Here is a 24,574-nt window from a genome sequence, read left to right as displayed (position 1 = left end):
TTGCTGAGAAATACAATTTCTTGTTGTAATAGGACTGATCCGCATAAATCCTCTTCAAACTAGCTTTACGAACACAACAATGCCTAATTTCAAACCTTAGGAGGAAATGCTCCATGCTTACATCATAATAAGAATAATTAAAACACATTGTGTCATTACACTCAGTAATAGTTTTGGTCGACATTCAGTAAGATATGTTTGCTGCTGGTCCAAAGTTCCCCCCAATCATTAAGTTGGGTTTGATGTGGCTGAAAATAAGCAAAAATATCAACACATTTTATTCAAAAAAAGCTTTTCAGAACAAAATACTGAATTGAATGAATTAAAGTGCTGTGGCAGCCAGATGGGCAGCTAGCGAAAAAATATATTAGGGAGATTTACATACATGACAAACCAAATTCTTATATATTTACATATCTAATACAAAAACTTTATTTTTACATTTACACCACCCAAATATCACTGTTTTAACATTTAAAAAGTGAAATACACATTTTTTATGCAGAGATAAGGTGGCATGTACCTAAAAATTGAAGTCTAGGTGTTAGATATGTAAATATATAACAAGTGTATGTATTTACATATCTAACACTTAAAACTTTTACTTTTATATTTATAACACTCAAATCTTTTATATCATATGAAAAATGCAACTAATATCATTTTTATAAAAGTGAAATATACATTCTCTATAAAAATCAAAATTTAGGTGTTAGATGTGTAAATACTTATAAATTATGTGGTATGCATGAGTATAGTCTGAAGCAGCCTAGATGGGCCAACAAGGGGAGGATTCAACAGTGTTTTATGGGCCTTTTCGCCCATCAGAGGACCCAAACAACAAAAGGATGGACAAAGTAGTAATATGGTCCATGAGGATAGGCTTGAACAAATAGCAGCCCTCCAAATGGTTAAGTACAAGTGGTCGAGTGTCAGTTGTTGAATGAAGATGTCTAAGTAGAAGAAATCCAAATGCAAGAGGATGCTCGATGAAAGGCCATCTTGCAGGGCTAGCGATAGGAACGAGAAAAAAATTTCCCCAAGAATTAGGGCAAAATAAAATATTTTACTCTACTGGTACAAAAAATAATAAAACTCAAATACATAAAAGATAGACTTATAATTTGAGGGGTAGTTGATTCTCTCCCAACCTACTATTTGAGAGATGAGCAATATCTCCCCAAACACTAATCCTAATTTTCCAGACAACAAGCACATAGCATGTCATAACCCTAAACTATTAAATCATATTTATACCCCATAATATTAACTAACAAAATTCTAAATTGCCCTTTTATCTTTGCACCTAAAATAAGTTTTCAAATTATTTGGCGGGGCTTGGCACGACAAAAAAAAAATGTGTAGTTTTAACAATACTCCACTCCCAATAAGGCATCATATCCTCAAGGTGGAAAAAAAAAAATTATTTTTGGATCAAATTGGATGGCTACCAGGTGGCATCATAATCTGACAATCATTTTCATTAACCATAAATTCACAGTCACCCTCCTGAGTTCGAAATAAAATCTTGTGAATATTCATCATCTGCATCCAAATCTGATGGTATCCTGACTTCAAGTCGAACTTGAAGAATACCGCAGTCCCAAATAACTTGTTTCAGTATCTCATTGATCACCGGGATGAGAAATTTGTCAGGTACTAGTTCATTATTCACTACCCAATAATCCACATTGAAACACCAACTCCCACCCTTCTTCTTCACTAGCAAGATTGGACTAGAGAAAGGGCTCACACTAGGTTCTATGATCAAACCTCCAACATACCTCAGATCGATCTCTTGATCTTGTACATTTGTATCTGGGGGTAGTGGTATGGGCTCACACTGATGGGAGAAACCCCTAATATCAAAATTATTGTATGCTCATGTTCCTCCAAGGCAGCAATCCTCATGGCAAAAGAAAAACTTCTGCCCATTGTTGTACGGTTGATCGATGTTGGAATCTCTATCAACTCTGTATCAGGTGTCTCTTCCCTTCTTTCATAAGTCTAGCTCACGCATAATCAAGTCGCCTGTCCCCATATACTCTTGAATCGATGTCCACTCAAAAGGTTGTCGCGGCAAAAGACACTGTTGTAGTTGGTGCAGCCCTCTGTCAGGGTCCCATCCCCCTATGGTTCCTTGTTCCAGCCCAAAATCCTTCGAATCAATCTTTTCTAGCCCTGTATAGCACGCATCTTGTTTTGCATGTTGTCGCTCATTCCAAACATCTGGATGCCATGTAATTCTTTCTAGATGATGCCACTCAACCCCTTAGCTCGATCTTGTTTGCTTCTGTTTGTTCTAGTCGTCCAAATGCAGCACTATTCCTTCCAATTGTTGTCGCTCGAGTTCACTTCAGATTCAATCACTCGATTCCATGACTCTAGCTCTGCTTACAATAGCACTCCTGCTCTGATGTAGCACAAATCCTAAGATTGCAGCCGGTCACATCGGCTCCAGATGTCATCACTTGATCATGTGATGGGCAAAGGCGAATTTGCGTGAAACTCCACGATCTTCATCATTTCTTCGAGGGTCGTCAATCTTCCCTCGAATCACCCCTCCATGGACGAGAAACACTCCTAAATTTTTTTTATGTGAGTCACCTCTTCCTCTGATTTCTTCTTCATAGCATCTTTTTTTTTTTGCTAACACTACTCTCTGGACTGTTTTCAATCACGAAGGCGAAATTCAAGTGCATTGAGATCCCACCGTTAGCATTCCAAGTAGCCTGAATCACGGCTGTATCGGAAGTTTTCAAATCGCGAGGCTGTTTGGGCTTCCGAACTAGCTTGAATCGTGATAGGAACAACAAAATCCCAACGTTGGCATCCCAGATCGTGAGGTTCGATCGCTAGGGCACACTTGATTCCGTTGTTAGATTCTCAAATCATGACTAGGGCGTGCCTGATCCCATCATTGGCTTCTCTAATCTTGAACCAGTACGTGATCCTGTCTTCAGCTTCCCATCTAGCTCTTATCGAGACATTATTGAGATTTTGCCTTTGACCGACGTGATTGTATCGCGATCTAGTAGTTTATTTTTAGATATTGATTGCTCTCACAACACTTGATAGGAACTAGAAACAAATTTCCCCAATAATTAGGGCAAAACAAATACTTAACTTCATCAATACAAACAACAAAACTCAAATAAATAAAAGATAAACATATAATTCGAGAGATAAGCAATTCTCTCCCAACCTACTATCTGAGAAGTAAGTGATCTCTCCCCAAACCCTAATCATAAACTTCAAGACAACAATTAAATGGCATATCATAATCCTGATCAATTAAAATATATTTATACCCTACAATAATAACTAACAAAAGGCTAAATTGTTATTCTAACATTGCGCCTAAAATAGGTCTTCAAATTATTTGGCAGACTCAACGCAGCGGAAAATATTAGGTGTCGGTATGACAACCACTCGATGACTTTGTCACCTTACTAAGTAACTTGTCTCGCAATTCCAAATGATTTGCAAGGTTGCAACCTGCTAGTACCCGCAAAGCCATTCCTCAAGGAGAAAATATTGACTAGACATCAGGCGTAACTTGACAAAAGTAAACTAAGGTGTAAGTGCCAAAGATAATATAAAATAAACATCTGAGACACTAAAAGTACAAATTCCAATAATCAAAAATACCAAAGAACTTGAGTATAATTATTAATCATGTGTATTTTTATTAGAAAATGACCATACAGTAAGGGGATTAGTTAATGTAAAAGGATGTCTTTTTTTTCCAATTGAAAATAGATTTTGTGATTTAAACGATGCATCTCTTCTCTCACTTTTCTCTACCTCTTCTCTCCTTGGGTGTAATTCCGCACACTAAACAAGATTCAACAACATGTAAATCTTCCTCATTAATATATATATATATATATATATATATAACATGTAAATCTCTCTCTCAAATATATATATATATATATATATATATATATAATTAAAAGGAATGACTATTAGACGAACCCTGATCATCCCTATGTGTGCTAAATATTCAAGTACCACACCCTACCCCTAGAAGAAATTGAGCTCATAACCTGAGAGAACTTATGATCTTTAGAGAGACTAATCTCCCAATATATATAAATGGATGCAAGTCAACTTAACTTATTGCTTAAGAATTTAGTCTTTCAACCAAGAGATCTTGGGTTCAAGGCCTTTTATATACGATGTGTGTGTATTCACGATTAAATTTGCAAAAATTTTCAAAAAAAAAAAAAACAATTAAATTGACCAAGATGAAGCCACCCATGAGCAAAACTGCAACAAAGCACAGAATCCTAAATATTGGTCTGCTGCTCGTCAGCCTAAATTTAATTCTGAATCAGAAAATACCAAGCTTGGCCTGAAAACTGAAAAAAACGCATGAGGAAAAAGGTCCTAAAAAACAGAATAAAACAATTTTAAGCTCTCTTTTTTATAAATTACCAAATTCACCTGCTGTAGAGTTCGGTGGCCCACCGAGTCCCAACGTAGCATATAAACAAGAGGAGCAGGATGGAGAATATGTCTAGTTCGAGTTAAGACATCTTATGCCTAAAAAAACCTTAAATTTTCCTATTTTTCAAGAGAAAAAAAAAACAGATTTCTAAAACCAAGTTGGATGTAAATTATCTAGAAATTTTAAAAAAACAAGGTTATAAAGGCATTACAGCAAGATGTCGCCCTAATTTAAGAGAAAGAGATACATAGAGAAAGAAAGAGGATACTGAATAGGTATCTCTCCCACGGATCGAGGCCGTAGAGCCCAATGGTGACGTTGTAAAGGTAGATCTTCCGGCTCACAAAATTCATCCTTCCCTTCTTTTCAGAACCTCTCGATTGATTAGTCCATATGGAGAGAGTGTTGCAGGCAGACAAGTTTTGGAGGAGAGGACGACTGCGATTATATAGAGTGACGGAGAAAGAAAAATAAGGTAGGATCGTATGCAGGAAGAATACCATGAACTCCTAACGCCTGCAACTTGGTATTTTCAACTAGTATCTGGTCAGAGAAGGACGGCATTAATAAATCGGAGCGAATCAAGTCGTAGAAAAAAAATAAGAAGAAAAGACGGCTAACCAAACAGCAGAATGCAACAGAAATTTGATCCAAGGCAAGACGAATCTTATTATTAATATAATTATTGATAGTTTGCCAAATAAATTATCCAATTTCATTAAAAGTGATGTGATTGAGATCAAACAAAGTCAAACCAACCATTTAAAATATGGTTGAGATTTTTTTTGGACATCTATTCGATAACTAAATGACTTGGAATCTTATATGCCTATTCTAAAAAATGAGTGCCGCTATTAGACAAATCTAATAAGCTTGTTGCGTGTTGGAAATTCATGTATGTAGAGTTACATTAACGTCTTAGCATTATGCTAAAATCAAGCACATATATAGATAGAAGAAGAGCTCAAGAAAGGACACGAGATTTTTACATGAAAAACTTGAAAAGTGAAAAAAAAAAAACACCGGTCTACCCCAATTAAAATGATTACAATATTAGTATGTAAGCTATAAGGTTTTGTCTATCGTTGAATAGTAGAAAATAGTATTATAACAATAGGAGAATTTGACTTAACTTTCATTAGTGGAGCCATAGAAAATGTTAGGGAAGTGAAAAGGACCCGGCTGAAATAATGGAAGATCGACGACAGGGGCTGTGTGATGGCGATCTTGATTCATCGTCACTGATGGTGGTGGCCACGTGTTGGCGGTGGTGGTGAATATTGGTGATTGCAACATTTTTGTTCGCGCGTCGGTGATTCGTCAATGATGACAATGACAAAGCAGGTTCAGAGTGGCAGCAACTGCGATGACCAGAAGATGATGATCCGACGACAGCGATGGTGTGCCACAATAACGGTGGCAACCGAGCGATGGTAACTCGACATAGTGATTGTCGGGAGATGATGACTTTGCAATGATGATAGATTCTAGTTATGGCGGGCGGACAAAGGTCGAGGCACATCGTCGGTCCAGGGTCGGTGATCCAGTGGCTACAGTACCTTGACAATGTTGGTCCGACATGGTGATGATGTCCCAGAGATGGTGGTTTGAAGGTGACGACAAATGACCAGCGATGGCGCTCTGACATGGTGGTGGAGGCTCAACATCAAGGATCTAGCACGATGATGGTGGTTCAACGTTGGCTCGGTGACGGTAGCCAACGACGGTGATCCGACAATGGTGATCTGACGACTATAAAAGGAACCCAGTGATAGTGGAGGCAATTGCTCAGAGTCGATGGAGGTCAGGTTGCAATGGTTTGAAGGCTACAATGTCATTATGGTGGTAGCGACGGTGATGGCCAATTAGTGGTAGTCCGAAGATGGTGGCGACACGATGACCATGGTCCGACGGCAACGATGGTTCGAGGATGGTGGCCTAATGGTTGTGGTTCTGGTGATGGCTAGATGGTTGTAGTTCGACGATGAAAACAATAGTGACCGGGGAACAATAGTTCGGCGATGGATGCGGCCCAATGGATATGGTGGCGGTCTTAAGGTGATGGTGACAACCCGACGGCGGTGGTTTTGCAGCAACTACGATGGTGCCCAGACAGAGGTGGTCCAACGGTGACTGCAGCCCAACGACAGTGGCCTGGAGGTGATGATGGTAGTGGATGGTAACAGTAGTCTGGCAATGGTGGCATCCCAACAGTTGTGATTTGATAGCGACAATGGTGGTAGCCATTTAGCGATGGGTCGAAGGTGGCAGTGTTCAGAAGACAGTGGCCGATGTCGGCGGCAATGGTGGCTGGGCAACAGTGGCTCAACTTCGAGGACGGTGGTGCAATGGCAACAAAGGTATGGTGGCCTGGTAGCGGCACATCCCCCAATGCCCCCACAGTAGCTCCACCCGTGCTATTGAGCTATGTTACTCTTGTTTTATCCACGAGTTATTTCAAAAAAAGGTAAGATTTAGGTTGAGTAGAGACTATGAGTTACTATTAAGAGCTCATCTTTATATATGTTGATATTTCATATTAAATTTTTTTTTATAGTCATAATAATATACCTATTTTATTTATAGAAAATTATAATATGAATGGTGGTACTGGTAGATGGTTCGAGGATGGTGGCCTAATGGTTGTGGTTCTGGTGATGGCTAGATGGTTGTAGTTCGACGATGAAAACAATAGTGACCGGGGAACAATAGTTCGGCGATGGATGCGGCCCAATGGATATGGTGGCGGTCTTAAGGTGATGGTGACAACCCGACGGCGGTGGTTTTGCAGCAACTACGATGGTGCCCAGACAGAGGTGGTCCAGCGGTGACTGCAGCCCAACGACAGTGGCCTGGAGGTGATGATGGTAGTGGATGGTAACAGTAGTCTGGCAATGGTGGCATCCCAACAGTTGTGATTTGATAGCGACAATGGTGGTAGCCATTTAGCGATGGGTCGAAGGTGGCAGTGTTCAGAAGACAGTGGCCGATGTCGGCGGCAATGGTGGCTGGGCAACAGTGGCTCAACTTCGAGGACGGTGGTGCAATGGCAACAAAGGTATGGTGGCCTGGTAGCGGCACATCCCCCAATGCCCCCACAGTAGCTCCACCCGTGCTATTGAGCTATGTTACTCTTGTTTTATCCACGAGTTATTTCAAAAAAAGGTAAGATTTAGGTTGAGTAGAGACTATGAGTTACTATTAAGAGCTCATCTTTATATATGTTGATATTTCATATTAAATTTTTTTTTATAGTCATAATAATATACCTATTTTATTTATAGAAAATTATAATATGATTGTTATGTATATTATTTTTTTATTTTATAATTTATTATGAGATTTATATTAAATTTGACTTTTTATTTATTGATATTTTAATTATATCATATTATTAATAACTTTACGTTTGCAAAAAATGGAGAAACATAAAATTTCTTCTAAATATATATTAGAAACTAATCAATTGTTGTGACCTTCACACGAAGCAACCCTTCTTAATATGATTATTTGCATTAGGTCGGATAGTAACAACCAAAGTATTTTCTCAATATATTAAATAAGATAATAAAAAACACTAAAGTGAGACTTACAACTTAATGATATAAGCTCAAAAGGGCCCGAATTCTCTTTAGTGTGATACATGGGATACAAAGGATATGGAAGGTGTGAAAGCTATGAAGATGAGATTTTAACTTAATGACATGAGATCAACATATTTGAATATCTTCTCAATATGGTGAGAGAAGAAGAGATAACAAAAAATAATGATGTGACTTATAATTTGATCGTATGGGATCAAAAAAGTCCAAATATATTTTTAATTTGATAGAAATGACATAAAATAATAGAATAATAAGAGTGCAATTTGATCATGTGGGATGAAGCAAGTTCAAACATCTTATTAATATGGTTAAAAAATGTCAAAAATAAAACTTACAACTAGGTCGCGTGTGATCATGAAAGCCCAAGAGTTTGATTTACATGCTATATAGTTAAAAAACACCTACTAATTACTCACAAATTTAAAAAGTGGGCCCATAATGCTCTATGATATGAAAGGAAAGTGGCATATCTAACGAGTATGTGTTTATATTACTTTAATTTTAGTGATATTTGCTATGATAAGCCTAATTTATATGTAGAAATATAAGGTCATATTATGATATGAATTTGCTAAGATTTGATGGTTGATTGGGGCCTTATATTTAAAATTGAGGATGTTAAGTCAAATACCCAATTATTGGGTACGCTAGAATGCGACGAATGAGTGGAGCTACGTGTTACGTGTGAAACTAGGATGTGTATGAAGATGATCAAATTGGGAAAGCTCAAAGCCCATCTAAGTGTGTTTATAAAAATCAAGTTTAAGTGAACGTGTGAGACGAAGGCGAGGTCAACAACTCCCTTTATTAATCATATCATGCATTGCGTAGCTTTTAATTTGAACCATAAATCACACCCCAAGTGATAACTTTTAAGTTTTATCTTCAAAATAACATGGGAACATAGCTTGAATTACAAGGTAAAAATCATACATTCCTATTGACCTCATTTTTGAGGTCTTATTTTCCCTCTCCCTAAGGCCTAGGATCTAACCTTAGGATTTAATACTGATTATTCTAGAGGATAAGTACTGCGACCCGCACTATCTAGAAATTCGGGCCACTTCTTGACTTCTTGTAGTCTCATATGGGTGGTTTCAAATTCTAGACATTTTCAAGTCGATTAAAACCAACATATTAAAACTCAAGTCGAGTACCCATTGGAATTGAAAAAGTCATTAGGGGCGAGTGACTCATTGTCGAGAGCGGTCTGCTTGACTTTGGTCGTCGCTTGAGTAATGACTGATTGACATTCAGCTCGTTAAATGGATCCAATCGGACCAAATAAATTCATTCGCTCCTTCACGTGCGAATTGGCCTAATTCGACATGATCGTCGACGCACTTGTCTGGATGACCCCGAATAACGAAAAAGACCGTGCAAGTGCGTCCGGAACATCGAATTTTTAGCTAGAAGGGACGCCCATTTCGATATGATTTTGTGCATGAGCGAAAAATGCGCAAAGGGGGGAGGGGTTAAATATCAAACATTATAAAGTTAATAAAAAAAAGATTTTTTCTTCCTAAATCCATTAAGCACACCACCATCCCTCTCCTCCGATTCTTCTCCTTCAGCTCATGCGACACCCTAGCCACACCTCATCTTCCACGTGAGGGAGAGTTGACCTCCAGTTCGTCCTTGCCCGACATCCTCTGCCCGAGAACCTCCTTCCCGAAGCCACGCCTATCTCGATGGGCTGTGAACTTCCTTCTTTGGTAGGTTGACCCTTGTGAGCTTGTCTCCTCAAAGCATTCGGTTGGCAAAATTCTGCTTTCCAATGCCCCTACTCAGCTGAGTTCCTCTCATCCTTCTTCTTCAAAGGCCGAGAGACCCATTTTTGGATTCGGCACCACTACACAGTAAGCCCCCCATCTTCTTTTTTCTTGCTTCCCTTCCTTCTCGGCAGTGGTCGAACAAACCTAAGGAGCGAAATCTTTAGCAGGGTAATCCCTCTCCTTTCTCCTCTTCCATTTTTTTTGTTGTTCTAGTGTTACCTTACTTTGAGTTCATTGTTGTTCATATGAAAAATGCTGGTTGTGCAGAAGAAAATGGGCTGTTTTGGCAGGCTAGGATTAAGCTTTAGTTGTGCTTGCTTATTTTATCGTGACAAAATTATTGGTTCCTTAAAATGCTGGTTGGTGCGGTTATCTTTTATGTTTTCTGATAGGAATAATGCATCTTTTGGTGGGCACTTGGGTTGACTTATTGCTGACTTCCATTCGATCTTACATAATTAAATTTTCCTATGTTCAATTCTGTTTGGTTGTGGGTGTTTAGAAACATTAATGATTGGCGCATTCCTAAGTGTTGTTTGGATGAACTTATTTGGCTTAAACTTCCTTATTATTGTGTTAAGGAAAGCGATTGTTTCATCTATGTTATAGCCTATGAATTTACATTTCAGAAGTCTCAAGGGTTCTCTTCCCATCGATTTGTCTTTTAAAAAAAAGAAGGGGGGTAAAGGGTTCAGATTATGATATATTTAATGAGAAGAGTATTTAATTATTGCTATGGTTCAATTTGATCTTTAAAGAAAGATTCTTCGATAAATTAGTTGTGTTAGTAAAAATAAAATTAGTACTTTGCTGCATACCAATTTATAGTGGCTGAGCATCTGGCTCTTAACAGATGTGTTATTATGGGCTATTTTCTTCATTTGTTTCTTAATGCTATGTGATGGTGGATTATATTTTTAATAAACTAGACCAACCCATTGGAAACTTTGATACTTTCGGCTATGAATAATCTGAAATTTTGAATGGTGTGGTTTACAAAAAAAAAAACAAAAGAAAAAAGATGTGAAACTCCGGCAGTCTTGCTTTAAAGAAAATAGGGAGCTTTGTTGATCTCTCTTTGTCGAAAGTGTTTGAGGCATATTACTTCAACAGAATGAAGTACTTTAACTTTGAAATTTTATGAGGGTTTTGGCTAATTTCTTGGTTGCGGAAAAAAAAAAAAATCTTTTTTTAATGAAAGCTTACATCACCTCTCAATTCATATGTACTCATATACCTAATACCTAAGCTTTGCACATTACATTTACACCGCTCAAATCTTCTATATAATCATTGTTCCTAATTTGCAAAAGCAATTTACGTTACATAAGTGTTAAATATGTAAATGTGTAAGAATTGAGTGGCATTTTTGTAAATGCCCTATCCAAGTTTTTGCTTGAAGAAGAATTTATGTTTAAAAATAATACATTAAGACCTATTTGTGATTTATATGGATATATCAACATACACAAATCTGATTTGAGAAAGGATTGTGAAAGACTTTCGGTTTTAGCCATTTATGGGTAATGCAAATATATATTGGCCCTATTTTGTTGGAGATTACTGAAGTTTCTACGAGAGTCTACCTATTTAGGGGCATCTACACACCCACCACCCAATTCTTGCAGTTCATTTCATTGCTTATATATATATATATATACATATATATATATATCATTGGAGATTTTCCACATGTTCATATTCCTGAGAATTTAAAGTTACACGGGATGCGGTTATTGGGTTTTAATTGTGGCTGTTAGACTGCGGTTTTAAGGCTTTATTTGTGGTTGTTTGGGCTGCAGTATTTGGGTTTGGTGGTTTTTGGACTGCAGTATTTGAGTCTGTTTGGTGGTTTTTGGGCTTCAGTATTTGGGTCTGTTTGGTGGCTTGTCCTGTTGCCCTTACTCGTGACCTGCTGGCTGGTACTTCCTTTTGATCGTTTCGGAATTGGTCTCCCAGCTACCCCTACTTGGTACACCTCCTGCTTTTGGGAGAGACTCAAGTGCTATATTCTCATCGTTTTGGAAGCTTCAAATGTTCTTTTCAAGCCTGATTTGCTTGATATTTCGGGAAGATTGAAATGCCCATTTCTTTGGCCTGATTTGTTTGCTATATTGGGAGATTTGAATGTGGTTTCTCAAGATGGTTAAACGCCATTTTGGGGTTTGATAAAAACTGATTTTGGAGTTTTTAAACATTAATTTTGGGTTGATTCGCTTGCTAGTTGGAGGGATCTAAATACTGTTTTAAGCCTAAATAAGCTTTGTTTTGAGGGGGGTTTGAGTGTCGTGGTCATTCAGTTTTCTCTCTTTTCCTTCTCTCTTTTTCTTTCTTTCTTTGTTCTTGCTTGATGATTTTGTTTATGGTGATTATGTCTCAATATAATTGCACATATATAGCTTTGACTATTTATGAATCATCAAACAAGGCTATAAGTTGGATGATTTTGAAGTTTAAGGTCGGTGATAATAAAGATATATGCGAATAAAGCAGAATAATATTACATCCTATAACATAGGGACCTAACCCAATGACCTGGTGAGAATGTAGAATGACAATATTATTCACCGATATTAGACTAGTGAGAACTCTTACTTTTTTAAGTTGTCGATAGTTCTAGCCCAACAATATAATCGATTCGTGGACGATTTATTCTGCAAAATATACAGATATAATGACAGAACATATACTTTCCTTACGATGTAAATACTTTCAATTGCCAAATAAAAGAAAATTATTTGCATGACAAACCACACACTTTGGATAATACAATCTAATCGTCCGTTTGTCAATTACCTGTCTGAGTTCAGAATTGTCTTCCTACGATTGTTTTATTGGAAATTTCTAATTGAATGTCGGGCTTTAAATATGTGGATGACCAATGGTTGCCTACGGAGCTCTTTAAGAGTGACAAATTTGAGTCTACCCGAGCCTGAATTCTTGTAATCCACTTCAGTCTTTCATATGTCGCTTTTACTTGTCACTTGTTCTTTTACTTATCATTTTATTCATGCATTTACATATACATACATGTTCATCGTGCTAGTTAAAGTCTCTGCAATACTTGTTTACTTTTGCTTGTGATACTGATATCTTTCGCAGCAGCAGCAGCAGATATGATAAGCACATATGTCCATTTTATTTTTACTGCTCGTTATATTGCTTTGTTTACTGCACTTTTACTGTTCTTCTACTCTTGCATTTACATACGAGACATTTAGGGCCCACCTCCTAGGATAGAAAATAGTAGGACACCGATTAGGTGGTACCCTACTGCAGGACACTGACCCAACTATAATGTGTAATTCACACATAAACCTTGAACTTGAAGCGTCACGTTAAGGAGCTCGGAGCAGCCTTTCTAGGAAGCGGAACAAGGAAGCAAAGAAACGGAGGACGACGATCCAGACACAATAAGAAGTGGGCCGACTTCAGCAGGACCAAATGTGAAATTGATTTACGTCAACTAAATCCTACCTTAGTTTAAACAACAACAAATCCATGGGACGTCGAGGTAGTTCGTCTAGTGCGACATAAATCCTCATATTATCTTTAAGCTCTTGCACAACTATGTTGTGTATCGTAAGTTCTAACTCTCTTAGGATTCCGAGATTGTCGTTCAGTACGACATAAATCCTCTTATCTTCCTAAACTACTTACAAGATCGGATATTGTGTGAATGTAAGTTCTAAATTTTAAAACAAATTGTAAGATTAAAACAATAAATAAAATTCGTTCAAAGACGTATGATCAAACTATAGGATAGTTTGATAAATCAGCAAAACTTGTCTCGGATCCATGACATCCCCTGCCTTTCACTCCTTCGGACTCCTAAAATAATTGTTTCTATTTTGAGTCATTCTATTTTGACTTTCCTATGTCCAGTCTTGAAAACCTAAACTTTGAAATCTTAAAAACAAAACCACTGTTTTTAAGATGTAATTAACTATAGGAGTTTGACTCTATAGGGAACTAAGAACCCAAGTAAAATAAATTATATCTAATCTTTATATTAGGTAGGGGAACTTGTCGGTCATACATTTCGCAGACCAAACGGATGTCATAAATTATATAATTTATATAACCGAGCCTGCTGTCAAGTGATATGTTTATCATTCAAGGTGAAGTATCACTTGTAGTGATGTGTTCGGTTACTTAAACTATCAAATATATGAGATCAATTTGGTTTCACTCATTTTAAAATTAAAATGCTATTTTCAAAAATCAAAATTATTTATAATAAATTAAATTTAATTTATTTCAAAAATTATGGCCGACAATTCCATCTCAGGACCTCATAACTTATAATAAACCTAATTCATTAGTAATTTAAATTTCTTTGTCAATACAAATGGGCACAGCTTCTTCAAGTAATATTCTTCTTAAATAAAATATGCTTAATTGTTCTTCTAATAAGAGAGATCGGGTGATTGAGAATATAAACATCAGGCATTAGTAGTTGATTGATGCGAGCAACAATCATTGGTAAGCGTTCAAAAATGATGGAAACAAAAATTTAGAAGTGATAACCATGTGTTATCAACTTAGTCCTCCTAGTACGAGAGTTCTTAGTTGATTGAAAAGATGTAAGTTGAATGTCGCATGCCAAACATTGACAGGAGTCAACCGGTGATCAAAGGGGAAAGTAAAATGTTAGGCAATGGTGGGCATTTATAGCTTGGTTGTTGCTCCAATTTGAAAGAAACATATCAATTGATGATGATTTGTAAAGGTTGAGCATCAAAGTATGGGTGGTCGCATTTTAAGTAAAATGAGCATCATATGATGAGCAAAGACAATAATCAATATTAACTAACAACATGGGATGGGATGGCTATCAACATTTGTCAACAACTAGGATTAGAAATTAAGAGAAAATGTTTGGAGTAATTTTCTCCTACTCATAAGAAAGAAAAAGAAAGAAGGAAGATAAGCATAAAGAAGTGAAATCTCTCAATTAGGTTTTCAAACAACAAGCTGAGCTATAAAATTCTTTCGTAGGAACTTTCTTAGCCATAAGTCATCCAATGTGTAAAACCAAAAAACATGACATATTTATAGACTTTGGATGTATCGTTATGATCATTCCTATAAAAACCTTAGACAATCGCATCAAACAACAAGAACGAGTTTCTCTTGATTTTATTTTATTTTTTTATTTTTATTTATTTATTTGTTTTATTTTATTTTGATATCCTAACTTTTTAGTGAAATTGAAATTCAGTAATCTCAGGCTCCTCAAATTTATCAATCTCAAGTACAAATTTTCAGAAAATAAAATTATACAATCATGTAACCATTTCTTAAAATTTCTAGCTCAAATATTTGAGGCTTTAAAATTTAAAAAATTACATTTGACTGGTCAAAATGAATTTCTAAGTACAAATCAAATATAATGTCCTTTGACTTTAGGTCATACATCTTCTCCCCAATTTTTTATTTGCTTGAATCTGATATTATATATCTTGAGTTCAAATAATAAAAAAGTGAAATTTATGGATTTTTTTTTTTCTCAAATGATGAGCTCAATTTAATTGATTGTTCTCCATAACCGACAAAGTTTTTTCCTTTTTTTTTATTTTTTTATGTTTATTTATGATTTTCCATTCAATCAATTATAGCTCTTTCATCTACTAACTGGCAGTAGGGTGTGTTGAAGCTCATACATTTGATGACTAAATGAAATTTTTCGTGAAGTTGCCTTGTAGATAAACTTTTTGAATTAACATATATGGCACACAATTTTTATATATTAACATATCTATCATCTAAATTTTGATATTTATATTTCTAACACTTTGGTGTTGTAAAGTTATACATGTAAATGTATATTTCATTTTTTAAAGGTTAATAATAAGAATATTATTTGATTGATGTTAAAAATTTAAGTGTCATGCACGCAAATTTGAAAGTTTAGGTATCCAATATGTCAATAGATAAGAATTATGTGATTGGAATGAAAATGCCATTTGCTGTGATTTTTATCCTATTCTAGAGCTTGATTTTCTTAATTATTCATAATAACTTTATACTATTATGTATAAGCCTTTTAATATTTTGACATTTAATAGAACATATAAAACACAAATTTAAATCAGCTTCTGAGCTTTTACATACATACCATATAATTATTATTTATTTGTATCTAATAACTAAAGTCTGATGTTTATATTTTTAACACCTTATTGTTATAATCACACCAAAAATCATGCATGAAAACGTGCATTCATTTAAAAATGTTAGTATTAACGGTATTTTCTGATGTGAAGTTAAAGTCTAGGTATTAGATATGTAAATACGTACGAATTGTGAACCCTCTTTTGTCTAAATGAATCGTTTAAACATTCCAATAGCTCAGTAATGTTAGATTGATCATGTCAGAAACTTCTAGCATGCAGTAAGGGTAGCATTGTTAAGTTCCAGAACAACTTGTTCAAATTCAAAAATTCATAAAGAACTTAGAAGAAAAGCATGTAGAATATGAATCTTTGGACGTAGAATCGTTCAGTTGGATTCAAATTCAGTACTTCAGCTCATTAATCTGTTTAAATTAGTTGTAAACACAGAGGGTGACAGAATGTGAGCACAAAGTATCAAAGAGGTTTATCAAATGAATGATGAAGCAGATAGTTTAGAAATGAACAAGTTTCATAGAAATACAGAGTTATAAGAAATAATCTTCATGTATATTACAGTCAAGAAGGAGCAGATGGACGAGAGAAAGGTTCAATAAGAAAAATCTAGCCACCAACAAAATTTTATAGAATTTTACTCTTTTTTAAGAGTTTAAAAACTAAAGTGAAGGCTTGTTCCACATAAATTGAGGTGCAGTAGATAGACTCTGGGGAAGAGAAATGGGGTTAAATCCGAATGGGTGAGTAGTATATGCAAGGTGTAGACAAAGCTAATTTAGTCCTAGAGATCAACCTTGAAGAGGTGAACTCCTCCTGTCTAAAAAACCATTGCATGTTTAGTTTTCTATTTCCGTGAGGATGAGCCAATAAAAGATATCTTCTAAGTTTTTGAAGCTTAGGAGGTAAGATGAGTTAAGTTGTCAAGTTAAGTCGGAAAGATAAGTTGATACTAACAGCTGAAAATGCGTGTAATTGCTTTCAATTTTTAGCAAAGGCGCCATTTAGGGCCACTTTTGTTTTTTTGCTTTCAATTATTTGTTTTTATTTGATTTTGTTTATGTTTTTATTTGAAACAAAATATGTTTAATTTGTTTGATTATGATACAATTATTTTAAAAACACCTAAATGTGGTTTAAGTGCTTTCAAGAACATGTTACATTTTTTTTAGAAACAAAAAATAAAAAACATGTATAATTTAAGATCTCAAAAACATACTAAATTTTTTTTTAAAAAAAAAGCAAAATTGATTGTAAATAAACCCTAAACTTTATAATTTAAGATCTCAAAAACTAGTTGACGACTCGCAAAGAGCAAGGAATATATCATAAACCCTAGCCAATAGGGCTAGAAGTGGAGGAAGAAAGAATAACGAACCTAGACCAATTGCATTGGAAGAAAACAAAAGAGGAACGCAAACAAAGCCTTGCCAAAGGGCTTCAACTTCAACGAGAACCAAGTTATTATTGCAAGCCCCAAGTTAATATTACTACGACGAATAAAAAAAGATTGAAATCTTTATTTAATAATTATCTTGTTTGTTCCGAATTGCCAAACCGTTTGACTATTAACTCCTTACAAGAGAAAGGATTTGTAAATCAAATAACATTTAGTGAATGGATCTGATTCAAAATTATCATATAGCAAACAAAGCCTCACCAATGACAATCGGAAGAATGAGGAGCTCAAATGCAAAGAATAAGATTCCCAAAGAAAACAACCTTAAGTAGAGTTAACTATAGTCTTAGGGCACTTAGCTTATCTGGGCATAAGTAGCTAAGGGACTAGAAGCCACACTCATCTTAGAAGATGCTTAAGGTCTATTTGGGACAGTTTGTTGCCTACTTTGTTTTTTCCGACCGCAGCCACAATTTTGTTTGAAAAGTTGCTTTCTTGCTACTTTTTAACAATCTTTGGGTGGAAAATTGTTTTTTCAATCTAACCTATTAAAATGCGGAGGTTGTAGGAAAGTTGTCTTATTTCTTAGAAAATAATATATGTATAATTCTCACCGCAGCTTTCTAAGAAATTATTTTCTTCACCACAATTTTATAACCAACTTTTTAAAAAGTTGCAGCCACCCCAAACAAACCCTTAATTGTAACCACAAACTACTATCTTTGTAGCTAACATCTACTATTACAACTTCTAACTACAATTTATGTGATCAACTGCAGTTATTGCAACTACCAACTACGGCTTTGTGGCCAACTATTGCTACATAGCCAAGAACCATATTTATTGTAGTCCAATTATGGCTATTATAAAATACTATTGTACATCTATGATTATCAGTTTTGAAATTTCAACTTCTCTAATTCATGAGAAAAGTGAACTCATGTACTTACAATTACATAGTGGTTTTTTTTTACTGACTTAGACCCCGTGGTTTTTCCCTTCCACGGTTTTTCCACATAAAAATTCTAGTGATTCATCCGACAACTTTTCTTTTATCTACATGTGTGTTGAATCTTCATGCAACACTAAGAAATTAAAATACTACCCTAATGCCGTGAATTTTTCGACACGCAACAATTATTAAGATAATAGCGTGGCTAATCTATATAAGAGTTATGTTAGATAAGCAGGTATCTGCATAAGGATCCTGCTAAACCAAACAATCTAATATCTTATCAAGATAGCAAGACACAAGATATCAGCAATCCATAAACTCTATAAACATACAAAAAAAGTCGATCAAAAACCTAAATCCACCCATGAAGCAAAACTGCAACAAAGCAAAGGGATCCTAAATATTGGACTGCTGCTCATCAGCCTAAATTTAATTAAGAAACAGAAAATACCAAAGTTGTGCCTTAAAAGTGAAATGAAAGCACGAGAAACAAGTACCGAACACCAAGAAGAAAACAGTTTTTAAGCTATCTTCTTTGAAATACATTATCAAAGTTAAGAGAAGCAAGAAAACTTCTATTTAGCTGTGCTGAAACTGCGGTATTGCACCGTCTAATCAGTGATGAATTTTCCAAGCCATTACCGAAGTAAAAGCAAGCATCCAAATTTTGGATTCCAGGTGAGATTTTTTGAATCAGAGTAGCACAGGAATGTCATTGTAAGCTAATTATTCCAATTTTTGTTCTATTTTTTTCTCTATTGCTCGCCATTGATAATATAAAAGTATCTATAACAAACAAGAAATAAATCAATGCACGAAAAAGTTGAACTACAGTGACCAAATGATCTCTGCTGCCTAGGGCATCCAAAATTCCCTCATAATTCCACATAGAAACTAAGCATTTTTGCTCTAAAAAGTACCCCAATTTACCTGTCGAAGAGTTCGTTGGCCGACCGAGTCCCATTGTAGCAGATGAACCAGAGCAGCACGATGACCAATATGTCTAGTTCGTGTTAAGGCATCATATGCCTAAAAACCCTCAAATTTCCCTATTTCCAACAGAAAAATAAAACGATTTCTACAACCAAGTTGGATGTAACACCATCATCTAAAAATTTAAAAGAACATGGAAATAAAAGGCATTACAACAAAAATCTTGCCCTAATTTAAGATCTCGAGTTGCATGCATTAAGAACAAGGATACTGAATAGGTATCTCTCCCACCAATCGAGCATGTAGAGCCCCATGGTGACGTTGTACAGGTGGATCTTCCGGCTCACAATATTCATCCTTCCCCTCTTTTCAGAACCTCTCGATTGATTACTCCTTATGAAGAGAATGTTGCAGCTTGAAAGAGAAATTAGTTGAGACCAATTTGGGAGGAGGAGACGACGGCTGCAATTATATAGAGTGAGGAAAAGAGAGAGAAGGTTGCAGGATGATCGCCATGAACGCCTACCGCCTGAAAGTTTCAGCTCTGATCTGGTCAGAGAAGGAGGGCATTAATATAGTGGTGCGGGTCAAGGAGAAGAAAAAGGAAGACAAGACGACTAAACATGCTGCGGAATACCGCGGAAATTGGACGCAAGGGACAGGAGTCTTATTATTATTATTATTATTATTATTATTATTATTATTATTATTATTATTATTATTATTATTATGCCGTGGAAATTTGACCCAAGACATTATTATTATTATTATTATTATTATTATTATTATTATTATTATTATTATTATTATTATTATTACGTGACCAAATAATTTACCTACGAACTGCTAATCTTTAAATTAAATTTTTTTAAACTAAATTTATGATATCTTTAATTTAATATTAATTTTTTTAATGGAGCTTAAAATTTCAACAAAGTAAATGCATTAAGTTTTTTTGAACATGGAGTCTTTTGTTGTTGGTGATTACATGCAACTTGGTAAGTACTCAATAATGTGGAGAAGATGATGGAAAAGGAAGAGGATGATGAATGAAGTTTTCCAGAATGAATTCTGAGTAATACATGTATGATTAATAGCATGAGGAACAAGTTTTCTCTAAATTTTTTTTGGGTTCCGAGCTTTTAGGAGAAACGTTATTCCAAAGTCAAAACCAGATGAAGGATCCTCTTGTGAGAGGAGCTCGCTCCCCTTTTTTACATTAAAGGCCAACATCACGAAACAATTGACGTCTTATCGTTTGTCGACCTTCTATGGTGAGCTCTGCTGATAGTTTTAATGTGGGTGAGATTTGTAATCGTCTAGTTGTTAAATATGGTCAGTATGACAACCATCTCTGACACCTTTAAAAGATTTTTATTCCTTGAAGATTTTTGTTCTAAATATTATGTGAAATCTTTAATGAAGGATTGATATGTGTCTTTATCGGTCACACTAATTCCTTTTTAAAGTTGACTCTATTGTGGTGGTCTCGATTCAACCATTTTAATAGGTGGGCTTGATTCAATCACTTATGTAAATGGGTTTAGTTCAACCACTTTAGCATACGAGACAAATTCAACCACTTTGGCAGATCTGCTCAACTCCTTATGAGTTAACTTTCAATAAATTTTGATATTTGTGAATATACCAAATTTACTAAAAAGTGATGTGATCCAGATCAAATGAAGCCAAGCCAATCATTCAAAACATGGTTAAGATTTTTTATACAACTATTGTGTAATTAAATGACATGGAATATTACTTGTCTATTCTAAAAAATGAGTGCTCGATATCATTTAAAAACCATTTGGTCAATAAAAAAAGAGTTTATATATATATATATATATTATTATTATTATTATTTTTTTTTTTTTTGGTAAAGGTTTTGTAAAATTTGATGTTTAGATCCCAAAAAAATAAGATCACAATGCATTCGAATTTTATTTTATTTTTCAATTTCATTGTATTTCAAATTCATAGGATTTTAGTGAATTTCAAATATATTGCTTGATACAAAGTTTTTTTCATAGTCGCTTTTGCTAGCCGTCGCTCGTTGTCGTTGTTGTTTCGCAACTTGCCTCACGAGTGTTATGAAAAACGACAGCAATAAAGTGAAAAAACTGAATCAAAAAATTGTAAACCAGAAAATAACACACAAATTTACATGGTTCGACTAATTTTTTTATGTCCACGGAGTTGCAGCGGATTTTAGTACTTCGATATATTACACCGTTGAGCGCCTCGAGTTTACAATAAAATTTCATTTCTCTCTCTTCCTCTCTCTTAGCTCTCAAGAGGACTTGACTTAGCACTTATGACTGCCCAAAAGAGGCAATTTAAAGAAAACGGAAGAGTGGTGGGTAGAGATAGGTAGGTGGGACGCAGTATGTGAGGTATGTAAGTCACAGGCTCCATATATTTAACAATTCTTCCACTTGGAGACTGAGACACTAACTGCACCACCTACAAGCTACATCATCTGCTAGCAGTACCGACCTTTTCCTCAATCATGATATCCTTCATTTTCCTTCACCTCTTCAACTCATGGCTCCTGCTTCACGTTATAAGACAAACTGAAGTCGAGCACAACTTCAATTTTTCAAAAATAGCACCCTTAGTCGACATATCAACTTCAACATAGCCTTGTACCTACAAATTCTTTCTTAGGTTACTCATGAATCTGCTTATCTCCCACTGCATGGACAATAACCTACCTTAGCTAAAAGTCTTTTTCAACAAGTTCAGACTTCTTAGGTTACTCATGAATCTGTTTATAACTCTCACTGCATGGACAATATCCTACCTTAGCTAAAAGTCTTTTTCAACAAGTTCAGACTTGTAACTCTTATTGTCATCAAGTGCAGTCTTCACCCGGTACACCCACTTGTTATGCAATGTCTTTTTTTCTTTGTGGAAGTTTTGTCAGCTCCCAAGTCCAATTCTCTGGTAGGGAATCCATCTCCTCCTTCTTGGACAACTCTCACTTACTCGAATTCTCATATTGTATGATTTATTTATAGCTCTGGCTCATGTGACCAAGTTTGCAATGTCGCATATATGTTGTGTTCTCTGCATCTATAGTAGCAATAATGTTGAGCAAATCTATAGTCATATATAATGTGTCAGTTTTCTTACCCATAGGCAGTACTAATATTTCTTTGGTAACCTTCTAGGTGCTATTTGAGAACACTACTAAATGACCACCCTAGGGTTTTTCTTCAACTTTGGAATGTGTCTGACCTTTTGCAAAGTTCATTTACTCTTGTTAGGGAGTGAAATATCAACGTCTTTCATCCCCACCACGTACAAAAGCTTTTCCATCAGCCAGATGTGCCTTCCCAAAGTTGTATGCAACATAATTTTGCATCAATTCCTAGTGGAAAGATGTATGGAATAAAGCCCATGAATCCAGTATACAGTCATCAACAGGACTATGAACTACCAACAATAGTGCATCTTGTATTTCTTCAGTTACCACATTTGTGATATCATTCTCCTTCTTCTTAGGATTCTTGTAGTTTTTTTTTATGTGGTCGGTCTTGCCACAATTATGCAAGTTGTCCGCTAACCATACTTTGATTTTGATCTTCTTCTATTTGAGTTCATGTCATGTGATCTCCCTCTAGAATCAACAATCAATGTTGAACTCGAACTCGAGGTCTCGCAATAATATTTCCTATGCACCTCCTCAGCCAATATCAAATCACGAATTATCATATTTCAGTTTAGATTTACCTGCAGAACTGTTAACTGTCATTCTCATGGCTTCTCAATCATTTGACAATGAAACCAACAATATTAGCGCACATATCTCATCATCAAAATCAATTTCAACAAACAACATTTGATTTGTAATTGTGTTGAAATCATTCAGGTGTTGAGCAACAGACACACCTTCTGCCATCTTTAATTTGAAAAAAATTTTCATCAAGTGCACCTTATTATTCATTCGTCAATGGTTTTTCATAGATGCCTGATAAGCCTGCTATGAGATCTGCAATAGTTATTTCCTTTATGACGTTGTGGTCAACGAACCTCGATAGAGTTAATCGAATAACCCCCATAACCTGTCGATCCAACAAATTTCATTTCGCCTCGTCCATCTTTTCCAGCTTCTTTCCCAGTAACGGAAGAGGAGTTTCTTCCTGTAGAGGCAATCCTCTATCTGCATCTTTCAATAACCAAAATCTGTGTCATTAAATTTCTCGATGTCAGATGCCATCACTTCGTCTCTGCCCATCGTTTTTCCTTAGATTCGAACCAAAACTCATATACCAGTAGTTATGAAAAATGATGAAAATAAAGTGAAAAATTTGGATCGAAAAATTGCAAAAAAAAATAAAATAACACACAGATGTACGTGTTTCGGCTAATTTGCCTATGTCCACAGAGCTGCAGAAGATTTTAGTACTTCGAGAAATTACACAGTTGAGTGTCTCGACGTTTACAAGAAAACTTCCTTTCTCTCTTAGCTCTCAAGAAGTTTTGACTTTGCACTTATGACAGACCAAAAGAGGTTATTTAAAGAAAACATGAGAGAGGTAGGTAAGACACGATAGGTGAGATAAATAAGTCACATACTCTATATATTTAACAATTCTCGAGTTGGTCGTCGTTCTCTTGCAATCTTTGCCTCCACCCACAATCGCTTCCCACCACCCAACAAGCCGCAATCGATCATTGGTCGCTAACCGCCCCGCTACCATCCATGGCCCCAACCAAACGTTGTTGGTCGGCCATAGTTACAAACTATCATCACCCCTTGCGGGCACTGCAGTCACCTGTCAGCCAGCCAACCTGTTCTTGGTCATCATCTCCAGCCTACAACCCCCCCCCCCCCCCCCCCCCCCCCCCCCCCCTATCATTGTTGGTCCACAACATCTACGCCAAGAGCAACGACCAACACCATTGTTGACATACATATTTTTCATTGAATTTAGATAAAAAAAAAGTAAAGTAAAGCCCTCCATTTATTTCATACCAATCCAAATAACTCCAACATATTCAAAATATCATGCATTGCTTTTACGTTGTAATCATTTGCCCTACATTTCTCTTCAACAATCTAAAGAATTCATTAATTCTAAAATCATTAAAGTACTTAAATATTGAATATATTGTCTATGACTCATGACTTAGGAAATAAATACGAGCTAATGAAAAATTTTGAGAATTTTTGTTAAATTTATCAAATATCGCCGCAAAACATATAAATAGATCACATTCTTTGCATAAAAGGGAAAGCTTGAAGCTGAATATGGTATTCGAGTTCGAGAGAGCTCTACTCAATGATTGACACCAACAACATTCTGCCAAAAAT

General features: G+C 35.6%; 1 protein-coding gene across 2 annotated transcripts; it reads right to left on the bottom strand.

Annotated features, from left to right (window-relative positions):
• LOC110027689 lies at positions 1–19,821 on the bottom strand. Of its 2 annotated transcripts, none has more exons than XM_020729207.1 (3): positions 19,526–19,821; positions 19,252–19,324; positions 1–248 (listed from the first exon to the last, which is right to left on the bottom strand). In XM_020729207.1, the coding sequence occupies exons 1-3, from the start codon at positions 19,608–19,610 to the stop codon at positions 185–187; spliced, it is 222 nt and encodes a 73-aa protein (XP_020584866.1). In that variant the 5' UTR covers positions 19,611–19,821; the 3' UTR covers positions 1–184. The 2 variants fall into 2 exon arrangements, with proteins under 2 accessions (XP_020584866.1, XP_020584865.1); XM_020729206.1 differs by lacking the exons at positions 19,252–19,324; positions 19,526–19,821 and adding exons at positions 4,453–4,525; positions 4,725–5,057.
• Between the last annotated feature and the right edge of the window lie 4,753 nt (positions 19,822–24,574).

The sequence above is a fragment of the Phalaenopsis equestris genome, unplaced genomic scaffold (genome assembly GCF_001263595.1).
Source record: "Phalaenopsis equestris unplaced genomic scaffold, ASM126359v1 Scaffold000436, whole genome shotgun sequence".
Taxonomy (NCBI): domain Eukaryota; kingdom Viridiplantae; phylum Streptophyta; class Magnoliopsida; order Asparagales; family Orchidaceae; genus Phalaenopsis; species Phalaenopsis equestris.
This window is presented reverse-complemented; position numbering and strand designations above follow the sequence as displayed.